The sequence below is a fragment of the Mesoplodon mirus genome (genome assembly GCF_964341445.2).
Source record: "Mesoplodon mirus genome assembly, chromosome: 16".
Taxonomy (NCBI): domain Eukaryota; kingdom Metazoa; phylum Chordata; class Mammalia; order Artiodactyla; family Ziphiidae; genus Mesoplodon; species Mesoplodon mirus.
The window spans coordinates 66,542,949-66,564,420 of NC_138992.1; the positions used below are offsets into that span (position 1 = coordinate 66,542,949).

The 21,472-nt window shown below is 40.0% G+C and overlaps 1 protein-coding gene across 1 annotated transcript in view; it reads left to right on the forward strand.

Moving 5' to 3' along the window:
• The first annotated feature begins 263 nt into the window (after positions 1 to 263).
• The window catches only part of VCPIP1 (valosin containing protein interacting protein 1), a 28,160-nt gene continuing 6,951 nt past the window's right edge, over positions 264 to 21,472 (forward strand). The window contains exons 1-2 of the mRNA XM_082601873.1: positions 264 to 3,345; positions 13,541 to 13,627. Coding sequence (XP_082457999.1) covers positions 633 to 3,345; positions 13,541 to 13,627 — 2,800 coding nt within the window. The 5' untranslated portion in view covers positions 264 to 632. The remainder of the gene's footprint in view (positions 3,346 to 13,540; positions 13,628 to 21,472) is intronic.

Consider the following 21,472-nt stretch of genomic DNA (forward strand, 5'->3'; position numbering starts at 1 on the left):
TCTTCCCTCCGCCTAAGCGGGAAGTGAGGCTGGTCGCACCGCAGGGCATCCTAGGAAATGTGGTCTCTCATACTCATTTTGCTTGGGCCCCAGAGTGGGGAAGACGACAGAAGACATACAGTTAAAACTACAACTCCCGGCAGGCAACGTGAGCGACTCTCCGCCTTTCTGCTCCCATTTCGAGTGCCTTCCTCTTCCTCCTCTCCGCAGGCGCCGAACCGCTTGGCTTCACGGTATTTGTAATTCTTTATGGACCCAGGATCCTAGCACTTGATGGCCAGGAGAGAGGCTAGAAGACTCTAATTCCCAGAGGGCAGAGCGAAAGGTGCGCCTGCGCAGTCTCAGTGAGGGCGTGTATGTGTGTCTGAGGGAGAGAGAGCGAGAGCGAGTGAGTGTGAGTGCGGGCTAGGGTGGCGGCCGTTACGTTCGGGGCAACGGCTTCGGCAGTGGAGAAGTAAGAAGAGAAACAACGTCCGGCGCTTCCGCCTTCGCTTAGGAGGAGGAGGAGCTGGTAGGGAAAGGAAAGTGATTCGCCCTGGGCCTGGACTAGACCGAGTCGGGCCGGCGGGGGTCTGGCTATGAGCCTTTGAGGGTCGCTTGGGACGCGGAGCGAGACTCGGGAGCCGAGAGCTATGTCTCAGCCGCCGCCGCCGCCTCCGCTGCCGCCGCCGCCTCCTCCCCCAGAGGCTCCGCACACTCCGCCGTCCCTGGCGGCGACGGCGGCGGCTGCTCCGGGAGTGCTCTCGAAGCGGAGAGACCGGAGAATCCTCTCGGGGAGCTGCCCGGATCCGAAGTGCCAGGCGCGTCTGTTCTTCCCGGCCTCCGGTTCTGTCAGCATCGAGTGTACCGAGTGCGGACAGCGGCACGAGCAGCAACAGCTGCTGGGGGTGGAGGAGGTGACCGACCCGGACGTAGTGCTGCACAACCTGCTGCGGAACGCGCTGCTCGGGGTGACAGGGGCACCCAAGAAGAACACGGAATTGGTAAAGGTGATGGGCCTTTCCAACTACCACTGCAAGTTGCTGTCGCCCATCTTAGCTCGCTACGGAATGGACAAGCAGACAGGCCGGGCTAAGCTTCTCCGGGACATGAACCAGGGCGAGCTGTTCGACTGCGCTTTACTGGGGGACCGCGCCTTCCTCATCGAACCAGAGCATGTGAACACGGTGGGCTATGGCAAGGACCGCTCCGGAAGCCTCCTGTATTTGCATGACACGCTTGAGGACATCAAGCGGGCCAATAAAAGTCAGGAATGCCTTATTCCAGTGCATGTGGACGGGGATGGACACTGCCTGGTGCATGCTGTGTCCCGGGCTCTAGTAGGCCGGGAGCTCTTCTGGCATGCCTTGAGAGAGAATCTTAAACAGCACTTTCAGCAGCACCTGGCCCGATATCAAGCCCTGTTCCATGACTTCATTGATGCTGCTGAGTGGGAGGACATTATCAATGAGTGTGACCCTCTGTTTGTACCACCTGAGGGTGTCCCCTTGGGCCTGAGGAACATCCACATATTTGGCCTTGCCAACGTTCTGCATCGCCCTATTATTCTGTTAGATTCACTCAGTGGCATGCGAAGCTCTGGTGATTATTCAGCCACCTTTCTGCCAGGGCTCATCCCTGCAGAGAAGTGCACTGGGAGAGATGGTCATTTGAACAAACCCATCTGTATTGCCTGGAGTAGCTCTGGTAGAAACCATTATATCCCCTTGGTAGGCATAAAAGGGGCTGCTTTGCCCAAACTGCCTATGAATTTGCTTCCTAAAGCATGGGGTGTGCCTCAGGACCTCATTAAGAAGTACATCAAACTTGAGGAGGACGGTGGTTGTGTTATTGGAGGAGACAGAAGTTTGCAGGATAAATACTTACTTAGGCTTGTTGCTGCTATGGAAGAAGTCTTTATGGACATACACGGTATCCATCCTAGTTTGGTGGCTGATGTCCATCAGTATTTCTACAGGAGGACAGGGGTGATAGGAGTTCAGCCTGAAGAAGTCACAGCAGCTGCTAAAAAAGCAGTAATGGATAATCGCCTTCACAAATGTTTGCTCTGTGGTGCCCTTTCTGAACTTCATGTTCCTCCAGAGTGGTTGGCTCCGGGAGGGAAACTGTATAACCTGGCGAAAAGTACTCATGGACAGCTGAGGCCTGACAAAAATTATAGCTTTCCCTTGAACAATTTGGTTTGCTCATATGATTCAGTGAAGGATGTTCTGGTACCAGACTACGGATTGAGTAACCTGACAGCGTGTAATTGGTGCCATGGCACATCTGTGCGAAGAGTCAGAGGAGATGGGTCTATTGTGTATTTGGATGGGGACAGAACTAATGCTAGGTCCACTGGTGGCAAATGTGGTTGTGGATTCAAACATTTTTGGGATGGTAAAGAGTATGACAATCTACCAGAAGCTTTTCCTATTACTTTGGAATGGGGTGGAAGAGTGGTCAGAGAAACAGTATATTGGTTCCAGTATGAAAGTGATGCGTCTTTGAATAGTAATGTTTACGACGTTGCCATGAAACTTGTTACCAAGCACTTTCCAGGTGAATTTGGGAGTGAAATCCTAGTTCAGAAAGTTGTCCACACTATATTGCATCAGACTGCCAAAAAGAATCCTGATGATTATACTCCTGTAAATATAGATGGTGCTCATGCCCAAAGGGTTGGAGACGTACAAGGACAAGAGTCGGAGTCCCAGCTCCCAACTAAAATTATTCTTACCGGACAGAAAACAAAAACTTTGCACAAGGAGGAGTTAAACATGAGTAAGACTGAAAGAACTATTCAACAGAATATTACGGAACAGGCTTCTGTAATGCAGAAACGGAAAACAGAGAAGTTAAAACAAGAACAAAAGGGGCAGCCCAGGACTGTTTCTCCCAGTACCGTTCGTGATGGTCCTTCCTCTGCACCTGCCACCCCTACCAAGGCTCCCTATTCACCAACCACTTCTAAGGAGAAGAAGATCCGAATAACAACTAATGATGGACGACAGTCCATGGTTACACTTAAGTCTTCAACAACGTTTTTTGAACTTCAGGAAAGCATAGCCAGAGAATTCAACATTCCTCCATATTTACAGTGTATTCGATATGGCTTTCCTCCTAAAGAGTTAATGCCACCCCAGGCAGGAATGGAAAAGGAGCCCGTTCCTTTACAACATGGTGACAGAATTACAATAGAGATTCTAAAAAGTAAAGCCGAAGGGGGTCAGTCTTCGGCAGCACACTCGGCCCACGCTGTGAAACAAGAAGAGAGTGCTGTCACTGGTAAACTGTCATCTAAGGAGCTTCAGGAGCAAGCTGACAAAGAAATGTACTCCTTGTGTCTTTTAGCAACGTTAATGGGTAAGATCAGTTTAACTCAGACAGTATTTCTTAATTGTGAATGTAATATGCTGAGTTTTTCTGATGTCTTCATGGAAAAAAATGGTCATCCTAAAAACTATCTGATTATATATTTTAGAAGAAAATTATTGTCTTTAGTCTTTTGACAGTGGATAGATGTTAGTGTGATTTTCTGTTGAGTAAATATTAGGAAAACGTAACTAAGAAAGTGAAAGTAGTCCCTTAATTGTCACCAGATTATTTAAATATAACGTATTCTTGTAATTGTTTTTTTAAAAATAGGCTTGTAATGGATCCATTTAAAGGCTTTTTCATTTTTTCCCCCTTGGCTCTATTGAGCCTGCCCACCTTGTCCCTTTTCATTTATTTTTAAATTTCATTTTCCTGCGTGTCATGTGATTTCAGGACTTCCTGTTTGATGAATTGCAGTTTCTGGGTTTATATGCTCACTGTACTCCCACCTAATGGTCTCTCTCATCCATTTCCTGTTCTCCCTTTCCCAGTTCATCACATTTTTCTTATTTGTACATTAGGATTTGTGTTTAAGTCATTTCCTTGCTCGGTGACTCTTTGCCATGAATTGTAATGAACTATTATAACTGATGAGAACATAAGGAACCGAGGTAGATATTAATGGGGTTGCTTAAGAAGCATTTCTTTTTAATAATTCAACACAAATTAAAGGAAAATATATTATCAATCAAATATATGATTTAAAGCTTTAGATGATTTGGGAAATAATCCAATGGTGTACTTTTTACGTTATTTTTATTGACTAATCTTTGTTTTTAAATTACTGTTAATATGCTTTATTAAGGCTTGAAATAGAAGGAAAGGGGCCTTATTTTTGCTGAGATGAGAGCTTTCAACTGGAAAAGTGATCTGGGTTTTGATTGTGTTTTCGAAGAGTACTAAATATCAGTGAATTGGCCCTTGACCTTCCAAAACGAAGATTATTTATTTCTGGCTTGTTAAGTTTGGGGGCCTAGTAGTTAATAGGGAATCTAAAAGCCCTATACAAATTTATAACTTAATATTGCTGACTTTATTTTGGCAGACATAGTCATTGAATTGGGGGCTATGTCAAGAAATGTACTAGCTAGGCACTTTGCATTTTTTCTGTCTCTTAAGAGTTTTTAGTTTCTTAGAGACTGTGTGGAATAAAGGAAAAGATTGTGAATTTTGGAGTGAGAAAGACCTAGAATTTGAATTCCAGCTCCACTACTTGTTAATTTAGTGATTTCAGGCGAGCTGCTTAACTCCCCAGTAGTACTTCAGTTGCCTCCTATACACAAGATACCCCTTGTAGTTGGTACATAGGGCAACAGCAAAGTACTCCCAGAACTCTGAAAATTTAATAACATCATTCATAACAGAATGGATAAACTTAGATATGTGCTGAAGGCACTTCTAAGAAATCCAACAATCTCCCAGGTCAAAACAGTAAAAGAGGTCTTTCTCCATAGAAGAGGAACTCTAGAGCATGTGGCTCATATATAACCTTGGATGTTCAGCACCTGGTATGGTGCCCAGCAGGGAGTGGGCACTTTGAAATGTTTTTTTTGATTGAATTAAATAGATGACATTAACATATCCAAAGAAAGGCTGGGTCAGCAGAAATGGAATGGATGGTCAGCACTGAACACTGAAAAAGAGTTGAAAAGCAGAGTTTGGCAATGTTTATACACTGCTATACAAGGGGGAAAGATACATCAACTGGGGTTCGTGAAAATTCTGGTAACTAGAAAGGTAGTCTCAATTGAGGGGCAGGAATATTTGATCAGTCCTCATCGTGGCCTGGCTCAAAGATCTGAATCCCTTTACTGATTGCACAGTCACCAAGCATCTAGTCTGATCACTCATTTAGCTTCCTGACTTAAGTATTGATAATACAGGTGAGAGTGCAGGTGAGGATTATATTCACTTGGAAGGCTGTGTTCTCCATGTAGATTAATAAATTGGCACGGGTGAGATTATGATCAGTAGTCTAAAAGTCTGGCCAGCATAATATGTTTCATAATGAAAATTACTGAAATATAATTCTCGTTTACAGTTAGTCACTTTTTGAGGTTGGATTGAGGTTTCTGAACCTGAATATCTGAGTACTGGACTGTGGACTGCAATGAGTTGACCAAGATAACGTCTTCTTGTTACGATCTCTTCCCTCTTCACCTCCAGCATTTATGTTGCTGCCCCTACAAACCCACACATTTCTTTAAGACTCCCCCTTCTACTCCTGGCACAAAATTTAAGCATAAAAAGAGTGTTTTGCTAATTTTATGGTGGTGGTTCTTGAGAGACTTTCTGCTTTAAAGTACTAAGACAGTGCCTGCCCTGTATTAGTTCCCCTATAAACATTAGTTTTCTACTTCTAATTCTCTCATAACTGTATTTGAATTACGTAGAAGATTTGTTTGTTTTTTTTTTTGGCCCCCTGGTTTGTGGGATCCTAGTTCCCAACCAGAGATTGAACCCATGCCCCCTGCAGGGGAAGTGCAGAGTCCTAACCACTGGACTGACAGGGAATTCCCTGGAAGATGTTCTTAATTAAAAGTGATAGGTTTGTAAAAATGTCAATTTGGGGTTAGCTAAGTAAGTACACACAACCCTATGTAAAGAGTGCTGAGGAACTCTTGATGTTTAGATTGGAGAGGGCTGGAAAATGGAAAACGGTGGTTTATTTAGAAAATTGCAAATTTCAAAGTGCAGAAATAACTTTGTGAATTACCAAATGTGAGCCAAGCTGCTGGTATGTTGGTTTAGAAAATACCTCATCAAGCTTTCTGCTGTTCAGATAGCTGCCTCCTTCTCACTTAGGTTAGGGCTTTACCACTTTCTTAAAGAGGTTGTCTCCTGACCACCTTATCTAAGGGTTTGAGAGACCTTTGCTAAACCACTCTATTACTGCTCCCTGTTCAATTCCCTCTTAGCACCTGTTACAAGTTTTCATTATCTTGTTTGTTGGTTTACTTACTCATTTGCCTCCCCCATTATAAACTCCACAGAGGCAGAGACAGTGGCCTGTTTCATTCACCGATGAATACTTTATCACCTAGTACAGGCCCTGGCACTTATTAGGTGCCAAGTACATGCTAGTTGAATGAATGAATGCAGATTATGTCAGCAAAATGAACATCTGCTGTGAGCTAGAGACTGCTGTAGGTACAAAGATGAATGAGACATGGTCCTTGCCCTCCATAAACTTACCTGCAGGGTCTCAACTGAGGGCCTCCCATACTTATATAGTTTTCATTTATAATTTTTATACATAGAGAAAAGGAAGCTGGAGATCTGTTGATGAAAGCTATAAAAGTATGGGGGAGATATATAGATATATAGATATAGGATTGTGTGTCTTCATTAAATAGGCTGACTTCTTGATAGCCAGGGACGTGTGTGTTGCCTTTCTGTTTTTAAGTAGGATATTTATTAAATAGAATTTATATCTATTATTATTTGTACCAACAAGGCTGAGTACATCAGTCTTTTGCTCAGTTCATGGAACTAGTCACTTTGAATCTAACAATGGTAGTTTAAAATGAAATAACAGTGTTCTACCTGTAATATTTCACAGATTTTAATCTGCTTTATCCAGACCACTTGGACATTATTAAACAGTTTTTTCAGTCTGAAAAATAATATAATCTGCATTCATTCATTCAACAAGCATGTACTGTTATCTTCATTACTTGTACAGTATGTGAGTGACTCTAACTCTAGCATTGCAAAATATGTAATTAAATTTTCTTATAGACCAGTTTTTTGTGGATTCTATTTTGTGGTAGATATGATAGATAGTAGTACATCATCCACCATAAATACTAGGCTAATTTCTTTTTTATTAATATTGTATTCCACTAACTTTTTAGTTAATTTTCTCTTTTAAGAGATAAAGACAGATTTGTGAAAAACGGTTTGTCAGTTTTATACATACTTTGTCAGAGTTGCTGTAATGGAATTAGGCTATTTGTGAGATATTTAACCCACTTACAAAGGTTAGCATCCTTTCAGGGGTTGAGAAACTTGTGTGATTTTTATATAACTTCTGTCTTTCTCAAAGAACTGTATGAGTTTTTAGTATACATTTTTAAATTACACAATATTTTATAATTTCGTAGTACTTCTTGATGTTGTAACTGCCTTGGGCTTTTCCAAAATCACACGTGATATTCAAACACTTATTTTTAAGATGACTTGGGGTCTGAATATCATTGCATCTTGAATTTTTTCTTCAAATATTGGGTGAAGGACAGTTTCAAATCTAGATAGAACTTAATGCATCTGTTATTCTTAACATACTCTCTGGTAACCCTTCCAGTTGATTTGTAGACAGCATATTTCTAATGGGGGAGCTGTCATAAAGTTGAAAAAAAGAATGAGTATAGATGTATCTTAAGATAAATATGTATGTCGTAAATGGTGATTTTATAATATCATACTTTGAAGATTAATTAAACATCGATTCTATTTCTTTTTTACTTCACATTTTTTCAAGTATAATATTATTTTTAAAAATTCAAAGAACTCAAGTATGTATAAAGTAGAATATAGTAGTTCTCTTTAACATTTGCACTCCCCAGAGAGAATCAGACTCTGTGTGTGTGTGTGTGTGTGTGTGTGTGTGTGAGATAAATATATCTTTTAATGGCTGATGATGACACTAAGAGACACTTAAGGGACTGAGTATAAGGAGAGAAACAAGCATGCCTATCTTAGAAATGGTTTTGACTATTGATAAGGTAGATACATTTTTAGATGGGAGGATCTACAGGAAGGGTGGAGAGATGGCAACAATTTTTCTCAGCTAATGAATACCTTTAGGATTCTTCTAGTAGAAACGGCCCCATTTTCCTACTTTAAATTTACATTTTGGTCAGTTTATTTTATGGTAATAGGAACTTGAGTTCAGAATTAACTTAGGTATTTTGGGGGGGAACTTAATAATATACTTAATATATTTTTTATTTGTTTTGTTTTTTTAATAATATATTTCATATAGATGTTAGATTTTAAAATTTACTCGTTGAAACTTCAAATTGCTTTTTTAAATATCTAAAGTTAGAAAATTGGAACGATGATCTTTTAAACTCACTTTTAACCCATGATTTTGTTATTAGTAGTAAAAATTAGAAAAACAATGATATTTTTTAAATGTTTAATTTTAACATACTTTAAAAAAATTACCTCTTATTAAAGAGGAAAAAAATTAGATAACCAAAAGAAAAAAACATCCATAATATCACTGCCATATATAGTAACTACTGTTCAGGTGAGGGAACTGAAGACTATTAGGAAGGATTCGAGGAAGACGAGGTATGAACAGAGGTTACCTATGGTGGTGGTGTAGACTTTTTTCTACATTTATACATATACGCAGTATGTTCACTATAAGTATTTTGCTGTTGTACTATGAAGAAACAGTTGAATTATAAAGCAAAATTAATTGGAGACTAACAGAAAAATATGAATTAGTATAGTATTTGTTAGATGCTTGACCAAACTAGTCCTGTTCTCTAAGAATTTGCTTTCCAATGAAATGGTAGAAGAGTAATTCCCCCTCCCCCCTTTTTAAGCAGTTTTCAAATATGGTATTATTAAGTATGGTCACCATGTTGTATGTTACATCCCTGTCACTTATTTATTTTGTGACTGCAAGTTTGTACCTAAAAGCCTTTACCTTTGTTTTTGCTATGATTTTGTTTTATTAGATTCATGAAGAGGTACAGATGGTACCATTAGCTAACATTTTATCCATATAACATTAAAGAGCAGTTGTCGTTGTGCTGCTTCAATTAAGTTTTTCACGGACATCTCTCAGGCATTATTAAAAGAAAAAACCTCATTTATGCTAGTATTCATTTCACGAATTCTGAGAGCTACTATCTCTCCAGCATTGTGCCAGGCCCGGGAATAGAAAGTGAAATAGGCCACTGACCTTTTCCTGCCTCTGAAAAGCTTCTGGACTAGAAGGGGAAACAGAAAAGTAAACTGAGTGAACCTGCAGTGTGATCAGGGCTGTGGTGTGCATATGCATGGGAGCATTAAGGAGGGTACCTACCTAACCACCACTGAAGAAGAATCCTAGAGGAAGTGACACCTAAATTGAGTTTTAAAGAATACATAGCTATTACTGGTCTTTGGGGAACCGGAGCAATTTGGTGGTGTTGCTTTGTAGAAATCAAGTTAGGATATGATGAGAGAGCTGTGAGATAGGAGCAAGGGTAAGGAATCTTCGGCTGCCTTTTATGCTGTGAGAAAGGAGCTTGGACTTACCATATGGTTAGGTGGAACCATTAAAGGTGTAACTCTGAAGGCTGTACGGAGGAGAGATTTGAGGAGAGTAAGATTAGAGGGAAAACCAATTTTGAGGCGGTGGCAGTGCTTCAGGCAGGAGATGGGCCTGAACCAGGTCAGTTGTAGAAGGAATGGAGAGAAATGTAGCAGAGAGCCATCTGTGACTGATGGGGGACTTGTGCAGTGCCACAATCCTTGCTTCCTGATCCCTGATCCCTTTTCTTGGTTCTGTTTGCAACAAACATGACTTCAGTGGAAGTGTGTATATACCAAAGGAAATAATTTGCCTAGTTTTTCTTTCAACCAGTTGTTGATGCCATGGATTTCTATAAGAAGAGAGTATGGATAGTTCTGCCAAATTTGTGGTAACATGATTTGACCTTTAGTAGAGGTTTAGTATCAGTGGAAAAGGTATAAGCTGTGGAACGATACACAGGATTCAGATCCAGGCTTTGCCGCTTACTAGCTATTTGATCTTGCGAGAACTATTTAAACTCTCTGAGCTTGTTTCTTTTTCTGTAAAATTGGGCTCAGTTAGGAGGAGAAAACGAAATTATGTGAAGTGCCTGCTCAGAGCTGGGTAGACAATAGAGATTTAGGTGGTATCTATCCTTCTCTTAAAGCAATAGAGTATCCATGCTCACTGGGGCCATATAGGTCTGAAGGGGGTGAAAATTGATTCTTGGGGGAGGGTAAAATAAATCTTACTCTATTTAATGAAAAAAGTACAGATATACATATAGTACGTAAACAGATAAACAGTGTATCTGTAGTATGCAAATATCATGGTCGAGGCAGATTAGGAAAATAATGGCTAAAAATAATTCTTAGGTAGATAATGAAAACACAAGGTTGATAAACAGTTCGATAGAGTTCTTACTTTTTAGAGTTCTGCCTGCTTAAGTAAGGAATAGTTGGGTTTGTAAAGTATCAATATTAAGAAACGTCATTTTTCTTACTAGTACTTAGGTGGTCAGTTCTGAGGAGTTTACTATTTTGGCACCCGTTTAGATTTTGACCCCCAAAATTAAATGCTACCACCTACGTTTTTGATATGTTTTGATATTCTAGAGTATTTGATAAATGATATCCTAGAGTGTTTTATAAAATACTAAGTACATTTAAGATAACATTAATAATAACTGAAAGATTACCACCATAGAAGTAATTTATCCAAATAAAGTTTAATGATGAATTCAGCAGTCAGAACTTCTGTCAGAAGTTATTAACGTTCTGTGTGCAGGAGTTCTTATTAATATTCAAAATTTTTAATTAAATTTCTGTATTCACCCTTAAGTTTTGGCAATTCTAGTAGTACTGTATCATTAGTGAATGAAGTGTTCATGTGTAAGTAAAAGTTCTAGTTAACTGAAACGTTAAGTGCCAAGGCTTTTCAAATTTGTGTACTTTAAACTGATATACTGAGCAACTTCAGCCAACTGCCATGTAGATTCACATTTCTGTTTATCAGTGTGGGAAGGGGTTAGAGCTCTGAGAGATTGTAGGTACGTAATGATTAATTCACTTCATCAATAACCTCCATTCAAAGCTCAGATTCAATAGTGTAGTCCTCTAGTAGGAAAGATAAAAGTTAACCTTCCTTTGTTAAAATGAACTTTCAAAAGTCCCGACTGTAAAAGCAGGACATACACATTATCAGATTAGAAAATAATGGAAGTATAAGGAAACAAAAATAACCATATTCCACAAACCAAAAGTAACTCTTATGTTCCTTCCATTCTTTATTAACTTCTTGAACAGTGGTTATCGTTCTTAACTTTTTATTTGAAACTTCTTATTGATAATAGGCACTGTCAAAGGATGTTCTTGAAAAATACATTTTTGTGAAATAGTGGGTTGCTTACAGCTATTTTGTGGGCTTCTAATGTTTATTCTAAATCTCATCAATAGGTCATTTCCCCCCTAAATTTCTGTTTTAAAAAGTCAACTTAGGGCCTCCCTGGTGGCGCAGTGGTTGAGAGTCCGCCTGCCGATGCAGGGGATACGGGTTCGTGCCCCGGTCTGGGAGGATCCCATATGCCGCGGAGCGGCTGGGCCCGTGAGCCATGGCCGCTGGGCCTGCGCGTCCGGAGCCTGTGCTCCGCAACGGGGGAGGCCACAACAGTGAGAGGCCCGCATACCACAAAAAAAAAAAAAAAAAAAAAAAAAAGTCAACTTAGCAACAACAAAATACATTAATTACTTATCTTCAGTCTACCTATTCACTTTTCTCCCTAGCCCTTTCCATCTGTTTTTATTAGTTTTAACCTAAATATAGAATATATTTTTTATATTCTACTTTAAAAACATAGTATCTTTCTATAACCTTTTCTGTTGTTCTAGTCCACAGTTGCATACTAGTTTACTTTGAACTGGATTGAGTCTTCATATGTATTTTGTTTAATATGTCCAGTATTGACTCATGCAGCTTTAAAGACATTTTTTTTTTTAAAGATGTTGGGGGTAGGAGTTTATTAATTTATTTATTTTTGCTGTGTTGGGTCTCTGTTTCTGTGCGAGGGCTTTCTCTAGTTGTGGCAAGCGGGGACCATTCTTCATTGCAGCGCGCGGGCCTCTCACTATCGCAGCCTCTTTTTACGGAGCACAGGCTCCAGATGCGCAGGCTCAGTAGTTGTGGCTCACGGGCCCAGTTGCTCCGCGGCATGTGGGATCCTCCCAGACCAGGGCTCGAACCCGTGTCCCCTGCATTAGCAGGCAGATTCTCAACCACTGCGCCACCATGGAAGCCCCTAAAGACATTTTTGAATTAGTTCCTACATTTAAAAATGGGGGGACTTGGGCTTCCCTGGTGGCGCAGTGGTTGGGAGTCCGCCTGCCGATGCAGGGGACATGGTTTCGTGCCCCCGTCCAGGAAGATCCCACATGCCGCGGAGTGGCTAGTCCCGTGAGCCATGGCCTCTGAGCTTGCTCGTCCGGAGCCTGTGCTCCGCAGCGGGAGAGGCCACAGCAGTGAGAGGCCCGCGTACCGCAAAAAAAAAAAAAGAAAAAAAATGGGAGGACTTACCTGGTGGCGCATTGGTTAAGAATCTTCCTGACAATGCAGGGGACACGGGTTAGATCCCACATGCCGCGGAGCAGCTAAGCCCGTGCACCACAGCTACTGAGCCTGAGCTCTATAGTCCGTGAGCCACAACTACTGAGCCCACGTTCCACAACTACTGAAGCCCGTGCGCCTAGAGCCTGTGTTCCGCAACAAGAGAAGCCACTGCAATGAGAAGCCCATGCACTGCAATGAAGAGTAGCCCCGGGCTTCCCTGGTGGCGCAGTGTTTGGGAGTCCGCCTGCCGGTGCAGGGGACACGGGTTTGTGCCCCGGTCTGGGAGGATCCCACATGCCGCGGGGCGGCTGGGCTCGTGAGCCATGGCCGCTGGGCCTGTGCGTCCGGAGCCTGTGCTCCGCAACGGGAGAGGCCACAGCAATGAGAGGCCCGCGTACCGCAAAAAAAAAAAAAAAAAAAATGAGTAGCCCCTGCTCGCCGCAACTAGAGAAAGCCTGCGCGCAGCAATGAAGACCCAGCACAGCCATAAATAAATAGATAGATAGATAGATAGATAGATAGAAGACATTAAAAAAAGGGGGGAGAATTAAACATTAAAAACCTGGATTTCTGGCTTCTCTTGAAATGCCATTTGATATTGAAACATTGGGCCTCTACTTTTCCATGACAGCACTTGGCAATGGCTGCCATCTTTAGATGGACCATGCATTTTCCAGTCATGTTCCCTCATTCCATATCGCTTCCTGTATGTTGTATTACACCAGACTGCATCACTCACTTAGGAGATCTGCCTTGCGATCTCTGTTCAAGGCTAATCCATATTAAAGCAAGCCTGGGTTGAACTCTCTTGTTAGTTGCTAATACTGTATCTTTATTTTACAGGAGAAGATGTGTGGTCTTATGCAAAGGGGCTTCCTCACATGTTCCAGCAGGGTGGCGTATTCTACAATATTATGAAGAAAACCATGGGTATAGTTGCTTTCTGATTTTATTCTTAGATAATATCTCCACTCAAGCTATTCTAAGATTAAGAAAGTTCAGATAATATTCTTATGAAACTATTTCCAGTGTTAATATTAGGTACATATTTTTCTTTATCAGTCTGCCTAGTTAAGATGGATTATTATCCTGATATGGTCAGCTACGTTTTCTGCTATAATATTACTAAAAATCTCCTATCACTTTCTTTCTCCTGTTTTCTCATTTAACTTATGTATATGATCCTTAACAACTAAAGACAAATTGTGAAATTAGAGGCCAATTTGTTTATAATGCTAGTGACTGTCCCAGAACCAGATAATATACAGTGTTTTTTTGTTGTTGTGTTTTGACTATGATTACTATATACCTCAGTATTTTCTGGATTCTAGGAAACAGCTCACTTTACATTTATCCTCTTTTCACATTGGGTATACATTGTTTATAAAGATATGTGCAAGCGTATAACTGTATCTTCACAGTTTCAAGAGAGAGGTTGCCAGTACGTATGTTTGGACCCCATGTGTTTTATCAAAAATTTGATGTGAGTACTTTTGGCCCCAGACTTTATCACTCTGGCTTATCTCACTTTCTTACCTACCTGACCTCTGTAGATATTAAGTACATAATCTCTATTTTATGTTTGTTTGTTTGTTTGTTTTCTTTCTCATGCACTTCTTTTTCCTTCTTAAAAAAACAAAACCCAACTTGGCTATTGTAGAAATGTTCAAACACATAAAAGTAGCAAGAATAATGTAATGAACCCCTATTTACCTGCCACCCAGGTTCAATAATTATCAGTACATTTCTACCTACCCCATCTCAAATGGACTGTTTTAAAATAAATCTCAGACATAATTTCATCTGTAAGAACTTCTGTATGTATTTCTAAAAGTAAGCACTGTTTTTTTTTTCTTTTTAAAAAAGAACCATAATACCATTATCACATCTAAAAAATATGAACAGTAATTTTTAAGGTATCACCAACTGTCCAGTCAGTGTTTAAATTTCCTTGATTTTTGATTGTCTCAAAAAATGTTTTCTTTTGATTTATTGAATTGGGGACCAAGGAATAGCCAGCTGGCCAGTTGCCTTGCTTCCTTCCTTCCTTCCTCTCTCCCTCCCTCCCTCCCTCCCTTCCTTCCTAAGATAGGATTATTGAAACATAATTTGCATACAGTAAAATTCACCCTTTTTAGGAATACAGGCATGTGAATTTTGACAAATATATACAGTCACGTAACCATTACCACAATCAAGATATAGAATATTTCCACCATTCCAAAAAAGTCGCCTTGTGCCCCTTTCTAATTAATCCCTTACCTCTCCCCCTAGGCCCTGGCAACCACTGATTTGATTTCCGTCTCTATATGTTTTCCTTTTTCATATCACCATATAAATGGGACCATATAGTTTAACCTTTTGTGTCTGGCTTCTTTGATTGAGCACAGGGGTTGGCAAACTCGTACCTGTGAGCCATACCAGGCCCACTGCCTGTTGTATATAAAGTTTTATCAGAACACAACCACACTCATGTTTACATATTGTCTGTGGCTGCTTTTGCAGTGCAATGGCAGAGTTGAATAGTTGTGACAGAGACTATATGGTCTGCAAAATCAAAACTATTTACCAGCTTTCCCCTTCACAGAAAAATTTTGTCAATTTCAGTTTTTAGCCTAGTGCTTTTGAGATTCATCCGTCTGGTTGCGTGTAGTTTATTTGTTTTTTATTGCTGAGTATTATTCCATTGTATGTATGTATCACATTTTAAAAATTCCATAACCAATTGAAGGACATTTAGTTTGTTTTTAGTTTTTGGCTACTATGAATAAAGCCACTATAAACATTTGTGTACACGTCTTTGTGTGGACGTATGTTTTCACTTTTCTTTGGTAAATACCTAGGAGTGGGATTGCTGAGTAATGTGGTAAGTATATGCTTATCTTTATAAGAAACTTCCAGACCATTTTTCAGATTGGCTGGACCATTTTGTATTCCTCCAGCACTTGGTAGTATTAGTTTGGTTTTTTTGGGTTTTTTTGGAGTACGCGGGCCTCTCACTGTTGTGTCTTCTCCCGTTGCGGAGCACAGGCTCCAGACGCGCAGGCTCAGCGGCCATGGCTCACGGGCCTAGCCGCTCCGTGGCATGTGGGATCTTCCCGGACCGGGGCACGAACCCGTGTCCCCTGCATCGGCAGGCGGACTCTCAACCACTGCGCCACCAGGGAAGCCCTCTCTTGCTTTTTTGCACTGGCTATAAATTCAGTGTTGAATAGAGTGGTGAGAGTGGATATCCTTGCCTCGTTCCTGGTCTAAGGCGGAAAGCATTCAAACCTGTAGGTTTTTCAGAAATGCCCTTTGTCAGGTTGAGGACATTCCCTTCTGTTCCTAGTTTATTGATGGTTTTATAGTATTGTGAATGGATGTTGAACATTATCAGGTGCTCTTTTCCCGCATCTATTGAAATGATCTCATAAGGGCTTTCTTTTTGGTTTGTTGATAGTGTGAACTTCATTGATTGATTTTTGACTGTTGAACCAATGTCACATGCTGGATTCTTTATTTTTTTATAATCCATTAAAAAATTTTTTTTGTTTATTTATTTATTTTTGGCTGTGCCAGGTCTTAGTTGCGACAGGCTGGCTCCTTAGTTGCGGCTCCCAGACTCCTTAGTTGTGGCTTGCCGGCTCCCTTAGTTGTGGCTTGCTGGCTCCTTTAGTTGCGGCCAGTGGGCTCCTTAGTTGTGGCATGTGAACTCTTAGTTGCGCCATGCATGTGGGATCTAGTTCCCTGACTAGGGATCAAACCCACGTCCCCTGCCTTGAGAGGCAGATTCTTAACCACTGTGCCACCAGGGAAGCCCCTTTGCTAATATTTTGTTGAATGTTTTTGTGACCATATTCATGAGGCATAATGATATGTAGTTTTCTTGTAATGACTGTTTAATCAGGGTAATGTTGGCTTCAGAAAATTGAGTTGGGAAGTGTTCACTCCTTTTCTGTTTTCTGGTAGATTTTGTAAGAGCTTTGATATTATTTCTTTCTTAAATGGTAGAATTCACCAGTGAAGCCATCTGTGCTTGGAGTTTTCTTTATTGGATGGTTTTTAACTATGAATTTAATTTCTTTAATAGACTGCTCTTAAGGTTATTCCTTTCTTCTTGAATAAGCTTTGTTAGTTTTGCCTTTTAAGAAATCTGTCCATTTCATCTAAGTTATCAATTTTATTGGCATAAACTTGTTTATAATATTCCCTTACTGTCCTTTTAATGTCTTCAAGGTCTATAGCTCTGTCATTTCTGATATTGGCAATTTGTGCCTTTCTTGTTTTGCTGACTAGTCCAGCTAATGTTTTATCAGTTTTATTGATCTTTTCAAAGAAACAGCTTTGGTTTTATAGGTTTTCTCCATTGTTTTCCTCATTTCATTTTCTTTGTCTTCTGCTATTATCTTTACTTTTTCCTTCCTTATGCTTCCTCTGGGTTTAATTTGAACTTCCTAGTTTCTTTAAGTAGAAGCTTAGATTATTGATTATAAATTTTTATTTTCCAATATAAGCATTTAAAGCTATAAATTTCTCTCTGAGCATCCCCCTTCCTTTTTTTGCATCCCTTTCTTTTTAACTTTCCAACTTTCACTTCATTCTACCTTCCAAAATATATCAATACCAGTTAATGTTTTTTTTAAATAAATTAATTAATTTTTGGCTGCGTTGGGTCTTTGTTGCTGCGCGCGGGCTTTCTCTAGTTGCAGCGAGCGGGGACAACTCTTCGTCACGGTGTGCAGGCTTCTCATTGCGGTGGCTTCTCATTGTAGAGCACGGGCTCTAGGCACGCAGGCTTCAGTAGTTGCGGCACGCGAGCTCAGTAGTTGTGGCTCGCAGGCTCTAGGGTGCAGGCTCAGTAGTTGTGGCACACGGGCTTAGTTGCTCCGTGGCATGTGGGATCTTCCTGGACCAGGGCTCGAACCCGCGTCCCCTGCATTGGCAGGTGGATTCTCAACCACTGCACCACCAGAGAAGCCCAGTTAGTGGTTTTTAAAAAGTTATTATTTAATTATGATTGATGATAGGGCTCCCAGTAATTGGGGTAAGTATGCACTGTCTTTCATAGGACTGAAAATAACTTCCCTCAGTTGTTTTTGTGTGTGGGAGGGTTGTGGTGGGTGGTGTGGGGATGACGCTCTTGATTATTTTCTAAATAGTTTTTTGGTTTTGGTTTGAAATTATTTATTAAATGTTAGCTGTGATGCTAAGACAATTTAATGTGGGAAAGAATAGTTTTATCAATGAACAGGGCTGGGACAACTGGATATCCACATGCAAAAGAATGAAGTTTGACCTCTCCCTCACACCAAATACAAAATTAACTCAAAATGTATAAAAAAACTGGAGTATGAGAGCTAAAACTAGAAAGCTCTTAGAAGAATACATAGGCATAAAACTTCTTGACTTTGCATTAGGCAAAATCTTCTTAGATATGACACCAAAAGTACAAGCAACAGAAATGTAGCTAAGTAAAAACAAATTTTTGTGCTGCAAGGACACCAACAAGAAAGTGAGGGCCTCCCTGGTGGCGCAGTGGTTGAGAGGCCGCCTGCCGATGCAGGGGATACGGGTTCGTGCCCCGGTCTGGGAGGATCCCATATGCCACGGAGCGGCTGGGCCCGTGAGCCATGGCCGCTGGGCCTGCGCATCCGGAGCCTGTGCTCCGCAACGGGAGAGGCCACAACAGTGAGAGGCCCGCATACCGCAAAAAAAAAAAAAAGAAAGTGAAATAACAACTCACAGAATGAGAACATTTTGCATATTATATATCCAATAATAGATTTGCATCTAGAATATAAAGAACTCAGCAGTAAAAAGACAAACAACCCAGTTAAAAATGGGCAAAGGATCCAGAGAAAATATATAAATGGCCATTAAGCACATGAACTGATGCTCAACATCATTAACCATAGGGAAATGCAAATCAGAACCACAGTGAGATAGTACTTCACACTCACTAGATTAATACCTGTAATCAAAAAGACAGATATTAAGAATGGTGGGCAAAGAAGTCCTGGTGGGAATGTAAAATAGTGCAGCCGCTTGGGAAAAAAGTCTGGCAGTTGCTCAGAAGATTTAAGATGGAGCTACTATATAACCCAGCAATTCAATCTTAGGTGTATACCCAAGAGAAATGAAAACATGTCCACACAAAACTTGTACACGTGGGCTTCCCAGGTGGCGCAGTGGTTGAGAGTCCGCCTGCCGATGCAGGGGACGCGGGTTCGTGCCCCGGTCCGGGAAGGTCCCACATGCCGCGGAGCGGCTGGGCCCGTGAGCCATGGCCACTGTACCTGCGTGTCCGGAGCCTGTGCTCCGCAACGGGAGAGGCCACAGCAGTGAGAGGCCCGCATACCGCAAAAAAAACCCCAAAAGACTTGTACACAGGTGTTCATAATAGCATTATTCATAGTAGTCAAAACTGGAAACAATGCAAATGTCTATCAACTTAGACACTGGATAAGTAAGATGTGATATATCCATACAATGAAACATTACTTGGCAATAGAAAGGAATGCAGTACTGATACAGACCACATTGATGAACCTTGAAAATCTTATGCTACATGAAACAAACCAGAAACAAAAGACCATATATTGTATTATTTTACTTATATGAAAAGTCATATAAATGACAGAATAGGCACACCTAGAGAGACAGAGAGAGTATATCAGTGGTTGCCTAGGGCTGGGAATGGGGTGGGGGAGGAAGTGGGAGTGACTCCTGATGGGTTCAGGGTTTCTTTCTGGGAAAATGTTCTAAAAGTGATTGTGGTGATGGCTACACAACTCTGAATATCCTAAAAAACACTCAACTGTACACTTAAAAATGGGTAGGTTGTGTGTGAATTATATGTCAATAGAGCCGTTATATTTTTTAAATGTTACCTGTGGTATTTATTCTTATTAGGAGGGAGTTTAGAGCTCTGGAGTAGGAACATCTGATACTAAATTTTGGTTCTACTACTTATTCCTGTGTGACTTCTAAGTCTCAGTTTCTCTATTTGTAAAGTGGGTATGATAATCTCGGGGTTATTATTAGGATCAAATGAGATTGTGCACATAAAGCAGTTAGCAAAGGGCCTGGTACCTAATAAATACTTAGCTAATGTTTGTTGTTGTTATTATTATTATTATTAGAATTCCAGCTGTTATTTGCAGAATTATTTAAAAATTTTTGACCATAACACAGCCATTTGAAATGGGTCACCATCAGAAAATCATTTTACCTTTCAAAATGTAATTTCGTCTGATATTTGTGGTAAAATGTTACCTCTATTTTTAGGACAGATTCATGTGGCAAATCATTCTCATCATCCTGTGGTCAAAGAATCAAAGCATAACAAGCCCTCCTCACCCCCAGACATACACCCATACCCTCCAAAAATTGGAAAAGAACATAATTCTCTTACTTTGTTCAAATCCACCCTAACAGATAGATGGTTATATCTACATTTGAACAGACATATTGCCCAATATAACAAATAGACTTTTAATATTCCTATTCTTTATGTTTGGAAAGGTATTTTTAAATTAATTCATCCATTGTTCTGATGCACTTTAGGTAGTTTCCAGTTTTTTTGATGTAAGAAAGAATGTAGCTATAAATATTATTATACATGTCTTTTGGTGTATATGTGCAATAGAATTGTTGATATATGATATAGAAATTTTAATATACCTTGATTCTTAAAATTCAAAGGACTATATAAGTTATATAAAACCTAAATGATTGTTTAACACAGTATTTGTATTGATTTTTCAACATATATTTTAAAGTTTTTTAATAATGTAAAAAGTCTAGAAACTATGGAAATGGGGAATATCACCTATAATTGCTAAGTACTTGTCTTATACGTGCATTTTTTGGTATGATTGTAATTACAATACTTAGATTTGTTTCCTGGTATTTTCCTGTATCATGCATATTTTACTGTATAAATGAGGCATCATAGGTTACTTATTTATATCAGTATTAATAGCTGCATATTACTTCTGTCAGGTACATAGACTGTAATTTTCTTAACCCTTCTCTTCTTGTTGAAAGCTTAGATTGTTTCCAGTGTTTCATTGTAAATAATACTGTGATAAACGTGTGGGACCATGATTCTTTCCAGGGATAGCCAAGGGAAAGCATCACAGTAGCAGCCTGGCAACGATTACAAAACCTTGTGATCTAATATAGAAATTAAAACTATTGACTGCATCATGTATATTAGGCACTGTGGTATGTGCTTTGCATGTGTTCTCATATAATCCTCAAATAATTACTGAAATAAGTACTATACTCATTGTTATACTTACCTGATTGCATTATAATTGTCTATTGACACTCATCTCCATCTCCTAAGAATTACATTTTATTTTTGAATCTTCAGGGTCTACTTTAGTTCCTGGCACATAGTGAGGCTCAATAGTTGTTATCTATTGAAATGATTGTTTAAAAGCTTTTCCTTGGGGCATCCCTGGCCTTACCATTCAAAATTCTCTTTTTTGCTACCTTTGTTTCCTGAGCTATGGTTTACAGATCTCTGAGGTAGGGGATTGGTAGAAGGTAAACTGATTTAAGGGTTGTGCTCTGAAAGGTACTATTTAGACATCTCTGATTTTAATTTTTGTACATCTATTTTTGTCAGTTCTCTCTGCCAAAAATGTGACAAGAGGAAATTCTCGTTAGATTTTCACTTATCACTGAAATGAGTGTTTATTTGAACTTACTATATGGTATTTGTTCATTTGAAGTTGTTTTTTTCTCTGATTATTTGGAATATTCACAGTAAGATACATTAGA